Raw genomic sequence first — 11618 nt, 5'->3', positions numbered from 1 at the left:
CACATTAAGCCGACTTCAGGAGTGTATGTACATAGTATGTTCGGTAATGTTGGAAAAGGCTGTATACTTTAGATGTGATATTCATAAAGCATCATAAATTGCACTATGCATCTCAGCATCTGTGTAATGTAGATCGGCTATCAGCTGCCTCGGTCCATGGCCTAGGGCTTCCCCGCATTCTTCATGCTCAAACATCAAATATTTGTGATTTCCATAGATCGTCTATAAATCTAACAAGCAGAGGATTGAGATACGCCATCTATCACCCTAATTCTACCTCTGACAACCTACCATCGCTATCTCCACAATCCAACAGCCATGTCTCTCCAAACACCATTATGCTCTCTGCTCAAAATCCAACACCCGGTCCTGCTAGCTGGCATGGCCCGCGCATCTGGAGCTCCACTAGCAGCAGCAGTGTCTAACGCCGGAGGCCTGGGTACAATCGGCGGTCTAGGCTATACACCAGCGCAACTATCAGAGATGCTCACAGAGCTCAAGTCACTTCTTCGGGATCCCTCGCTCCCCTTCGGCGTGGATCTCGCCCTTCCGCAAGTTGGAGGCTCAGCGCGCGCAACAAACCATGACTACACACACGGCCACCTAGACGAGTTAATCGAGGTAACCATCTCACACGGCGCCAAGCTCTTCGTCTCCGCCGTCGGCATTCCACCAGCGAAGACTATCAAGCGTCTCCACGAGGCCGGTATCCTGATTATGAATATGGTTGGCGCGCCGAAGCACGCCGAGAAGGCATTCAAAGCGGGCGTAGATATTGTCTGTGCGCAGGGTGGCGAGGGCGGCGGTCATACCGGCGACGTGCCATTCTCCGTTCTCGTACCTGCTATTGTGGATGTTGCGCGGAACTATAAGAGCCCGTTGACTGGGCAACCGGCACTTGTCGTTGCAGCCGGTGGTATCAATGACGGCCGCAGTCTGGCGGCCTCATTGATGTATGGTGCTGCGGGTGTTTGGGTGGGCACGCGATTTGTGGCCTCGGATGAGAGCAGTGCTAGTCGCTTGCATAAAGAGGCTGTTGTTGGGGCGCAGTATGGTGAGACCAAGCGCACGCTCGTTATCTCTGGTCGGCCTTTGCGCATTCTGCCCAATGATTATATTAAGGAGTGGGAAGCGCGGCCTGCTGAAATTGCTGCGCTGACTTCCAAGGGCATTGTCCCCTTGATGCATGATTTGGAGAACGAGAAGGAAATCGATGTGCCATTCCTCATGGGTGATGTCTCGGCCAGCGTTAAGGAGATTAAACCAGCTGGGGTTATTGTGGAGGAAATGGTTCAGCAGGCTGTCGAAGTTCTCAAAGTCGGAGGCTCATATATCACTTCCACAGGGTCGGCGAGTAAATTATAGATGCAAGGCTCGATGAAAGGGAGGTATTCACCTGGTTCTGACGCTAGTGCAGTAATGTTTGGCATGTTTCTTTTTATTTCTCGATAACACAATGACATGTACTTGTACAAAAACATATGAAGAACCATAAGACTCAATGAACCCAATGAACCCAATGAGGAAGATGGATCACGCCTTGGCAATCACCGAGGAATATCGTGAGACAAACAAAAATAGATGGCAGAACTTCTACATTTTCGAATTGAACACGGATCTTCGGATCTCCGTCAACCACAAGGTAAGACAAAGTATTTGCCTTGGGTTAAAGTATGAAGCCGAAGAACAGCGTCTTTATCGAAGGTAACCAAGTTATTTCAACCAGAATCGACATCAAATAAATTGGAATAATCTTAGAAAACCAAGCCATTAACTCCTGCAGCGTTGCCATTCGCTCGAGCCTCCAAAAGATTGGGGGGCGGAGTTGGACCAAAGACAGGTTTCTCTGAGGGTTGGTCGACCCGGGTTGGGGGTGGCTCGAGATCTTCCTCATCACTGAGATCCTCCTCGTCGTCTTCGTAGTCATCATCGTACTCGCTTTCGGTGCCTTCATCATCACCCTCTAAATGATCGTCGCCTTCTGCTAGAGCAAGTCCTTCACCTCGGCCCTGGGCCTGCATACGCCGGCATAGGGCTTCTAGGTGGTGGCACTTCCGTCGCCATCTTTCAAGTTCTTCATGGTTTCGGGTCCGTTCCTCTGCCATTTCCAGGATATTCCGGTTAGTTTGCTCGTGCTTCCGGTTGAGAGTATGATTCTCCTTCTCCAGGCGCTTGGTTTTCTTGGACATTTCTTCCATCTCCTTGCGGAAGGTAAGGAAGAGATCGTTGCTGTTGTTCAAGGTGTCCTCGACCTGATGGTCTTCGTCAGCGACCTGGGAATGAGAGGGGTCATGGGAACCCTTCTGTACCTGTTTGAACTTTTCCACGTAGATGTTGAGTTGGCTTCGCAATTCGGCTTCGGTATGCGAAAAAGTGGAAACCTGGGAGGTCAAAGCTCGGCTTCGGTTGGCTTCAACTTCACCAGCGCGGCGCTGCTCCTCGAACTTGGAGGCGAGGCTTTGGATCTCGGAATCCTTGCCGCGTAGGAGGCCCCTGTAATGTAGGTCGCGTGTGTCGAACTGCTCGCTGATGGTCTTAAGTTTGGCGCGGAGTCTAAGCTACATCGTTAGCAAGCTCAAAGAGAGAAGAAAAGGAAATCGAAATCGTACGCTTCGTCCAAATCAACATCCACCTTTTCGCTACGAGGGTTCCCCTTGGCAGCCATAACGTCTTGGATATCATAGAGAAGCGAGTCGAGACGTTCGTTGACAAGCAGGCGCGCTTTCTTCTCTGTGTCCTCCAGCTTCTTATTCTCATCCTACCAAATTGTTTAGCTGGCAAGTCCTCCGCGGTCTTTGGCGCAACCGTCTCGAGGGGCATCCTGATAGACCTACCTTGACTTTTTTGTTCTCTTTCGTAAGCTCTCTGCACAGTTTCTCAAGTTTGTCCTTCATTGTAATGGTCTTGTTGAGATCAGACTTGCCCTTGTCCTGGTCCTTTTGCAGCTGATCGGCGCGCTTCTTGCTTTTGGAATAATCACGATCCAACTTCTTCATATCTGCCAATAGCTCGGTGTATTTCTTATGGACGGTTTCAAGTTTGGTCATAGGAGACTCAATGTTGCTCAAAAGCTGGTTGAGATCACGAGTTGCCTTCTTGACCTCGCGCTCTGTATATCAAATCCAAAGTTAGTGACCCTAAGTTCCAGACTAAAACCGCGACCCAACGGCACCAAGCAAAGAGAAAAAATGCCGCCGCAAAATAAATAGGGAATCACGCACCAATTTCCGCCTCTTGATCTTTCTCGCCGGCGGCATCTTGCTCCAGCTGGGAGATCTTGGCAGCCAAAAGCTTAGACGTCTCGTTTGGGTCGGCCGCTTTCTTCCCCTTATTCTTCTTCGCCATGGAGGTGGACGACATCTCGAGGCGTTTGCGTGGATTATTACAGAGACAACGAATTTGGCGATTTGATTCACGGGAGGTTGGTACAAAGGCCGGAAGCCGAAAATTTGCGCCAGATAGACGGGATACAGGGCAGGATGTAGACGGATCAATCACAGGGAGGAGAGATCCCAGAGACAAGGCTCACGAGCGAGATCACTGGCTCTGGGATGTAGGAATCGTTCGTTTGCCGTACCGTCCGGGAAAGAGCAAATGTTGGTCTTCGGAGCAGAACTTCGAAGAGCGGGCGGCCAGTGAGGCTTACGCTAGCATAGATGATGTAAGCCTGGGCGGTCGGGCAGCCGGGCTGGACATTTTCAACTCCGGGGTTGCTTGCACCCTACTATCGTCAATTAACCCATAATCATGTTGCGCTCATCGATGCGCCTCAGTAAGGCGCGAGTGCCGAATCCTAATCCGCTCATCAGTCGCTCATTAAAATCAACACAAACCATCCTCCCGCGCAATACTTGGAGAGCTGCATCGACCGTGACCAACTTGGATAAATTCCCCAATGTTGGCGAGAAGCTCCACGGATTTACCCTACAAGAGAAGAAGCATGTCCCTGAGCTTCATCTGACTGCAGTATGGCTGAAACACGACCAGACCAATGCAGACTACATGCATGTCGCCAGAGATGATAAGAATAATGTATTTGGAATCGGATTCAAGACAAACCCGCCGGATGCTACAGGTGTGCCTCATATTCTCGAGCATACTACACTATGTGGCAGTGAAAAGTGAGTAACGCCATATTACAAGCGTCTATATTTTTGCTGATCTTGTGTTTCCCCAAGGTTTCCAATCCGAGACCCGTTCTTTAAGATGCTTCCGCGCTCCCTTTCAAATTTCATGAATGCTTTTACAGCTTCTGACCATACTACATACCCATTTGCCACGACCAATCAACAGGATTTCCAAAATCTTCTCTCGGTTTATCTCGATGCTACTCTGCACCCTCTTCTTAAGGAATCAGATTTCCGACAAGAAGGATGGCGCTTGGGTCCCGAGGATCCGCGTGCTGGAGAGTCGGTTCCCGGAGAAAACAAAAAACAACTGTCATTGGAGGACATCGTGTTCAAGGGTGTTGTCTACAACGAGATGAAGGGCCAGATCTCTGATGCAAACTATCTCTACTATATCCGCTTCAAAGAGAGCATCTTTCCTTCGTTGAACAACTCAGGTGGAGACCCGGAGTACATCACCGATCTCACTCATAAGCAGCTGTCGGAGTTTTCTAAACGCAACTACCACCCCAGCAACTCCAAGATTCTCACATATGGCGATATGCCTCTGGCTGATCATCTGCAGCAGATCGGTGCTGTCCTAGATGGCTTCCAGAAAGGACAAGCGGATACTGATATCAAGCTACCTTTGGACCTCACCAAGGGACCTGTAAACGTCACTGTTCCTGGCCCCGTTGATACATTTGCCAGCGAAGATAAGCAGCACAAGACATCCACATCATGGTACATGGGCGACACAACCAATACTGTGGAAACTTTTTCTGTAGGAATCGTGTCCTCGCTTCTTCTCGATGGCTACGGTTCGCCCATGTACCGAGCCCTTGTTGAGAGTGGTCTTGGGTCTTCTTTCACACCAAACACGGGTCTTGACCCATCTGGCCGAATTCCAATCTTCTCGGTTGGACTTAATGGCGTGACTGAAGCAGATGCCCCAAAAATCAAAAACGTGATTCAAAACGTCTTCCGGGAATCAGTTTCTGCCGGGTTCAGCGAAGAGAAAGTTCGTGGATTCCTCCACCAGCTGGAGCTTTCGCTGCGTCACAAGACTGCAAACTTTGGAATTGGTGTAATGGAGAAGACCATCTCGAGTTGGCTTAACGGGTCAAACCCCATGAAAGAGCTGGCTTGGAATGATGTCATCGACGAGTTTAAGAGAAGATATGCGAAGCCTGGTTACCTCGAGTCTTTGGTGGAGAAATATCTTATTAACGACCAATGTATGACCTTTACCATGGTAGGCACTCCCACTTTCAACAAAGAGTTGGACGAGAAGGAGGTCGTGCGCAAGGACAAGAAACTTGCCCAGCTTATCGAAGAGCATGGTTCAGTTGAGAAGGCTGTTACCAAGCTTGGAGAGGAGGAACTGGAACTTCTCAAGATCCAAGAGGACGCCCATAATGCTGACCTGAGCTGCCTCCCGACTTTGAGAGTCAAGGACATCTCGCGAGAGAAGGAACGCAAGCCTGTCCGGGAATCTGAAGTCGAGGGCGCTGACGTCGTCTGGCGTGAAGCTCCCACCAATGGATTGACCTACTTCCAGGCCCTGAATGACTTCGTCGATCTACCCGATGAACTCCGATTGCTCATGCCCTTGTTCAACGACTGTGTTATGCGTTTGGGAACTGCCAACCGCTCGATGGAACAGTGGGAAGATTTGATCAAATTGAAGACTGGCGGGATCTCGACCTCGTCGTTCCTTGTGTCGTCCCCAACACACTTGGATCGGTTCAAGGAGGGCATGCAGTTCTCCGGATTTGCTATTGATAAGAACATTCCCGAGATGCTGGAAATGCTCTCGGTTTTGGTTACAGAGACAGACTTCAAGAGCCCTACTGCGCCCGCGATGATCCAAGAACTTCTACGCACGACGACCAATGGAGCTTTGGATGCCATTGCGGGAACTGGTCACCGTTTCGCCGTCAATGCTGCGGCTGCCAGTCTTTCCCGGAGCTTCTGGGTCCAAGAGCAGCAGTCTGGTCTTGAGCAACTACAAGCTACGGCTAACCTGCTTCGGGACGCAGAGGCCTCTCCCGAGCGCCTGCAGGAGCTCATCGAGAAGCTTCGCTTGATCCAATCCTTCGCTATTTCTTCATCCAACCTTCGCGTGCGCATGGTGTGTGAGAAGGAGAGTGCTGGTAACAACGAATCGATTTTGCAAAAGTGGATTTCCGGACTGCCTCAAACACAGTCCCCACGTGCCGATCTCACTACCTCTTCCTTTAAGTCAGCCGACAAAGCCTTCTACGATATGCCATACAAGGTCTATTACTCTGGCCAGGCTACTCAGACTGTGCCATTCGTTGATCCATCCAGCGCTTCTCTCAGCATATTGTCTCAACTTCTCACTCACAACTACCTCCACCCCGAGATCCGGGAGAAGGGCGGTGCCTACGGAGCGGGTGCTAGCAACGGGCCCATCAAGGGCATCTTCACATTTATGAGTTACCGGGACCCGAATCCTCTGAACTCGCTCAAGGTCTTCAAAAACAGTGGTATCTTTGCTAGAGATCGTGCTTGGTCTGAGCGTGAGATTGAAGAAGCTAAGCTTGGCATCTTCCAAGGTCTTGATGCCCCTGTGAGCGTCGACGACGAAGGCGCGCGTTACTTCATGAGCGGTGTTACCCATGAAATGGACCAACGCTGGAGAGAACAGGTCTTGGATGTTACAGCCAAGGATGTCAACGCGGCCGCTGAAAAGTTCCTGGTGAATGGCTCGCGGCAAACAACTTGTGTTCTAGGCGAGAAGAAGGACTGGGCTGATTCGGAATGGGAGCTGCGCAAGCTTTCCATGGATGCTGCCGCCTAAGCGATATTAGTAACTATCGCCCAGAAGTCCCTTCGTCTCTTTTTGCACACCTTCCCCCGAACTAGGCACAATCCTCATTTGGGGAATTGTATCACCACTTCACCTTCCCGTGTATTTCTATCTACTCCCACCTCCCTGCATGACATCATATCACATCCCATCTTGTACATATATCCGTGTATATCCCATCTGTATACATTTGTATACATCATTCTCTGTGTTTTCATGTCTCCTCTGCCTTTGACCCTCTCCCGCGCTGAAGATATTCACGTGCTTCGGCACCGAGCTAATCACATCTTCAACCAGTCACCACCTTTGGTTGAAAGATGTCGCATTCATTTCCATCAGGATGCTCGCGCAAGAATAAAGGGAATGTGAACCACCTGGTACACTTCTCTTTCCTGTTTTCAGACCCGTCCTGGACCTATAAGTCTACACAGGACGGACTAAAAACAAGGGAACATAAAAATATTGAGGTTATAGACGTAGAAATTGTAGAAAATGCAGAAAATGAAGAAATATGAATCATATGCCACCTATTCCAAGACCTCGGGAGTTTTACAAGGATTAGAATAATTTTGGAAGCGCCACGTAAAGCGGAGAAACGATAATTCCCCCCTGAAGTCCGTACTTCGGACAGCGTCTGCTTACCCTCTCCAATTGTTTTGACCACCAGTTATGGAGATTTACTGCTGAAGTAGTTATGAAGAGATCCGGCGCCATGGTCGGCCCTAAGCCGACCAAGGCTTGTGGTGAGTCCGAACACGGCCTATTGTGGAGAGAAGCTAACCGGCCCTAGTAAATTGCCGACGATTGAAGGTATGGACGCAACTGTCAATATTCTAGTAAGATAACTTATATCATTTAGATGAAATGTGAAGTATCTGGACCTCCTCCATGTCGCCGTTGTCGTCACACTCGAACAGCCTGTGTCTTCAAGCCCCGGGCCAATGTGAGTAAAGACACCTCGGTATCAACCGGACACCAATCTAACATCTAATCTAGGCATCTGCGATGTATGAATTAATGGAGATGCAACAAGACCAGGCTTTTGCTTCTCTACCAATGATTCCGGATCACCAGTCAATCCTGAACCGGCTGGCCAGGATTGAGGCTGCGCTGGGTATCACTGATGAACCCCAAGACCCCCAGGGCCCCGAAGATGAATGTAGCATGTCTCGTGAGGTAAGTCTCGAAGAAGAGATTGACGGCGTGGCACTACATGGCGTATGGACTGCGCTTGCACATTTACGAGTCATTACTCGTCCGGCTCCAGATGACAGTGTCTGGTCGCGATCAGTTGTTCAGCAACTATGGAGCTCGTATGTACTGTTTAAATCACCATGTGAAGTTCCATATCTGATAATATCACAGCTTCTTGAAAGATCTCCCACTTCTTCACTTTCTAACAGACCACGGCGCGTTCGGTTCTCCGACCCCCGTATTGCTCGCTTCTGTGCTCTACATATCTGCTCTGCACCATCCGTCTTCTGGGCTGGCATCATTGGACTCCGGATATCTTGCCGCTATTTATAGTGCTATCGCTGAGCTTGTGACCCCGTCTATGCACCCAAGTTCCCTGCAAGAGCAGAAGAACGAAGAGCATCCACAATCCAAAAGAGAGAAAGCATTCCACGATATCCTTGGATTGATCATGGCTAGTCTGAGCTGCGAGGCATACGTTGATGCCACAGGCTCTTGGATTGCAATGGCATATCGTCTCTGGCTTGATCATTGTCCAGTAGATATGACTTCCACTACGCAAGAATGGCGGGGCTTGTTCTCCGGTCTTCAGGTAGGAACGACTACAAATCCGAAAATTTGGATAATTTGTTTATATTTGTTTGCTTCAGGTCATTGACATCGAACACGCCTCAATGCATATGTCCTATCCACTCCTCCCACGACATGCTGCAACTCCAAACATGCAGCGGCTGGACAGCCAGCAGGGAAATGCCTTCCAGGGCCTTGCCGAAATGATGCACTTTGGACTGAGCCATTTTGTCAGCCGTGGGCTACCGAGCATATGGTCCTCTATGAATGCAGATGATGCGGACAGCGTGCCTACAGCGCGGTCCCCATTTACCGAAAATGACTTGCAGGTTATCCGGCATTGGGCACGGAAACTTGATGACTGGCTGGTGCGATATAATGGCTTATCCCGTGAGTGTCCACGAGTAATGGCCCAATTTTTGGAACTAACTACGTTTAGAGCCCACTCCGTCTGATCGACAAGGTATTCTCATTCTACTCCAATATCACCTACACAAATTATATGTGCTTTCTATCTATCACCCTGCTCGTGGATTTGATCTCAGCCCCGCGAACATTAGTTCTTTTGAGCGACATGAGCTACTCGTTTCGGCTCGAGCAGTGTTGAGGCTGAGACAAGATGATGCGAGCATATGGTCCAATTGGGACTTGGTTGTAAGTTCAGCCCCAGAGTCAGTAATTCTCCTTTCTAACAAAATAGATGATTACATGGGCAGCCGTATTACTTCTTCAAGGTGTTGAAGACGGCATGACTCACCAAGATGGTATGGCATATCTAAGTCCGGAAAAACGGATCCATCAACCTCTTCTAATTCTCTAATCCAGATTTGCATCTCATCCAAGCACACCTCCAAAGCCTAGAGCGAAGAAACCAGTCCGCTGCAAGCATTCATACCATTCTATTTCACAGGCTCGAGTCCAGTATGCAAGCCATGCATACTCCCCCTGAAACAAGTGTGGCATTGGCATTCCCAGGCCCAAGCGCAGACGATTCATGGACTATATTTGACCAGGAGATAATGTCTCTTGCAAACCCACCGTGGTTATTCGATGAATCAACGCAGTTACCACAGATGCAGAAGACTGCGATGCGTCAGTTACAGCCTGGACTCCCACCTTTCCAGTACGACTCTACCATTCTAGCAACTACATCCCAACACTTTGAGCCAAATACACAGTAAGGCTGCACATAGGCAATTCGCGAGTGTCAAAGCAAATCCTCGGTGAACTATCATCAACCCGGAAAAGGATTTAGTGGTGCACGAAGAACCGCTGCTTGATGTAATCTAGAAACAAGCCATTTACACTTCAAATCACAGTATTACAGGAACTACCTCACAGCCTTCGAACGCTAAACCTCAGCTTGAAAGTGTCCATCCCCTCATGGTAATCCTTCATCATCTTATCTGCCCCAGCCCACTCCTCTATCCTAGTTTCCACCTCCCATTTCGTCCCCGTTTCAGCACCAACCTGCTCCCAGAACTTCTTCCACGTAGCAGGATCATGACGATAGTGCTTACCGGCAGCCTCCTCATCTTCTGGGGGAGGCGGGTTTACTAAACCAATTTGTCGCCCGATTAGGAGAGAACCGGGTTTATCCCGAAGTAAACCGACGAGCCGCTTCGCAACAAGGAGCTGCTGGCTCCAGTTGAAAAGGTGGAAGAAAGAAGCCGCATTAACAATATCAATCTTATCACTTAGATTCTTCACCAGATCGGAGTTGTCATCGAATATATCCGCTACAATGAATTGGGCTTTGAGATGATCAAGGTCGTTGAAAAGGTCGTACCCAATGTCATAGAAATCTTGGCGCAAATCTGAGGCATAGAGGTTTTCAGAAGGAACACCGTCAAAGACCTGTGGTATGTTAACTTTCTATTCATTATTCTGGACTCTGAAGGGCATGTCTGGGGTCTCACCAGTTGACGCAGTTCTTGCCCCACTGCACATCCGACATCGAGTAGCTTTTGGCCGGACTTGAGTCGATCTAGGATTTCAGGGTACAGCGGTGACTGTGGGATACTCAAATCTAAAAATCGGAATGACCCAATACAAGGGTATGGGAACTGAGGACATTTATTAGCATCTTTGGTCAATTATAATCCCCTAGAGGGAGGTGAAGACTCCGTAGCCATAATGCGTCTGATGAGCATCACACATGTGAGCATTGCAAGCCACAGCGCTTTTATGACAAGTTCTCGGTTAAGAAACATCTACTTACCACAGCGAATGCTCGATCTCTCTGGATCATTCCATTGTCATTAACACAGACACTTCTACCCTGAGATGGGAAAGACTCACCACTTTCTTCACATGATCCACCTCCTGCCCAGGGGGTATCTTGCTGTACTTTTCGAGTAGAGTCTTTGCTGGCTCAGGTACCTCGGTCAATTCTGGCTCGTACCAGGGGAACTTCTGAGGATTGAAACCGCCATTGAGGATGGATCTGAGGTCGGATTCGGCTTTGGCCATTTTGGGATAGTCAAGGTTGTGCGGTGCAAAGCTGTAGGATTTTGATGTAGAGCTTTAATATGCACTTCAGTCTCGCATCTCAAGCAGATTAGAATGGCAATTCGTGTGCCGTGCTGGGGATGCCCCGCGTGGGGCGTGGGATGTCCCGCAATTTCCCTCCCGTCTCTCTTGAATTTCCTCGACGGTCAAGTTCATCTGATTTGAAAGTGAGGCATATCACAGTAGAGAAGGAACCTGATCCCAATCGAAGCTCGGAATTTATCAAAGAAGTGACTCCGTCACTTCTGCTCGGATAATTTCTGAGGCCAACAGTAGACAGAACAATATATAGAGTATCTATGAGGAGCAAGAAGAAGTAAAGAAGTGACCAAAAGGTAAATAATGATAGAGAGTTTACTGCTCAAAAGTCTATACATATAGATAGCCTCATAGGGAGGTTA

At 49.1% G+C, this 11618-nt stretch overlaps 5 protein-coding genes across 5 annotated transcripts; 3 read left to right on the top strand and 2 right to left on the bottom strand.

The window, feature by feature from the left end:
* Positions 1-318: 318 nt before the first annotated feature.
* Positions 319-1365, top strand: PGRI_008180 (NAD(P)H-dependent flavin oxidoreductase; the record flags this gene model as incomplete). Its single annotated transcript, XM_040788531.1, has 1 exon — positions 319-1365. One exon carries the CDS (start codon positions 319-321, stop codon positions 1363-1365), a length of 1047 nt encoding a protein of 348 aa, XP_040652303.1.
* A 389-nt stretch (positions 1366-1754) lies between these two features.
* On the bottom strand, positions 1755-3360 carry PGRI_008170 (taxilin; the record flags this gene model as incomplete). The annotated part of the gene is made up of 4 exons (XM_040788530.1): positions 1755-2553; positions 2610-2758; positions 2835-3109; positions 3222-3360. The coding sequence occupies 4 exons, from the start codon at positions 3358-3360 to the stop codon at positions 1755-1757; spliced, it is 1362 nt and encodes a 453-aa protein (XP_040652302.1).
* Positions 3361-3762: 402 nt separating this feature from the next.
* cym1 (pitrilysin family metalloprotease cym1) lies at positions 3763-6933 on the top strand (the record flags this gene model as incomplete). The annotated part of the gene is made up of 2 exons (XM_040788529.1): positions 3763-4121; positions 4179-6933. 2 exons carry the CDS (start codon positions 3763-3765, stop codon positions 6931-6933), a joined length of 3114 nt encoding a protein of 1037 aa, XP_040652301.1.
* Positions 6934-7654: 721 nt separating this feature from the next.
* Positions 7655-9887, top strand: PGRI_008150 (uncharacterized protein; the record flags this gene model as incomplete). The annotated part of the gene is made up of 9 exons (XM_040788528.1): positions 7655-7685; positions 7733-7752; positions 7802-7885; positions 7939-8255; positions 8308-8728; positions 8787-9096; positions 9146-9360; positions 9407-9470; positions 9532-9887. The coding sequence occupies 9 exons, from the start codon at positions 7655-7657 to the stop codon at positions 9885-9887; spliced, it is 1818 nt and encodes a 605-aa protein (XP_040652300.1).
* A 154-nt stretch (positions 9888-10041) lies between these two features.
* On the bottom strand, positions 10042-11178 carry PGRI_008140 (uncharacterized protein; the record flags this gene model as incomplete). Its single annotated transcript, XM_040788527.1, has 4 exons — positions 10042-10563; positions 10626-10772; positions 10928-10948; positions 11008-11178. 4 exons carry the CDS (start codon positions 11176-11178, stop codon positions 10042-10044), a joined length of 861 nt encoding a protein of 286 aa, XP_040652299.1.
* Between the last annotated feature and the right edge of the window lie 440 nt (positions 11179-11618).

This window comes from Penicillium griseofulvum, assembly GCF_001561935.1.
Source record: "Penicillium griseofulvum strain PG3 chromosome Unknown contig_79, whole genome shotgun sequence".
Taxonomy (NCBI): domain Eukaryota; kingdom Fungi; phylum Ascomycota; class Eurotiomycetes; order Eurotiales; family Aspergillaceae; genus Penicillium; species Penicillium griseofulvum.
The sequence above is the reverse complement of the archived record's forward strand: the minus strand, read 5'-3'. Positions and strand labels throughout refer to the sequence as shown.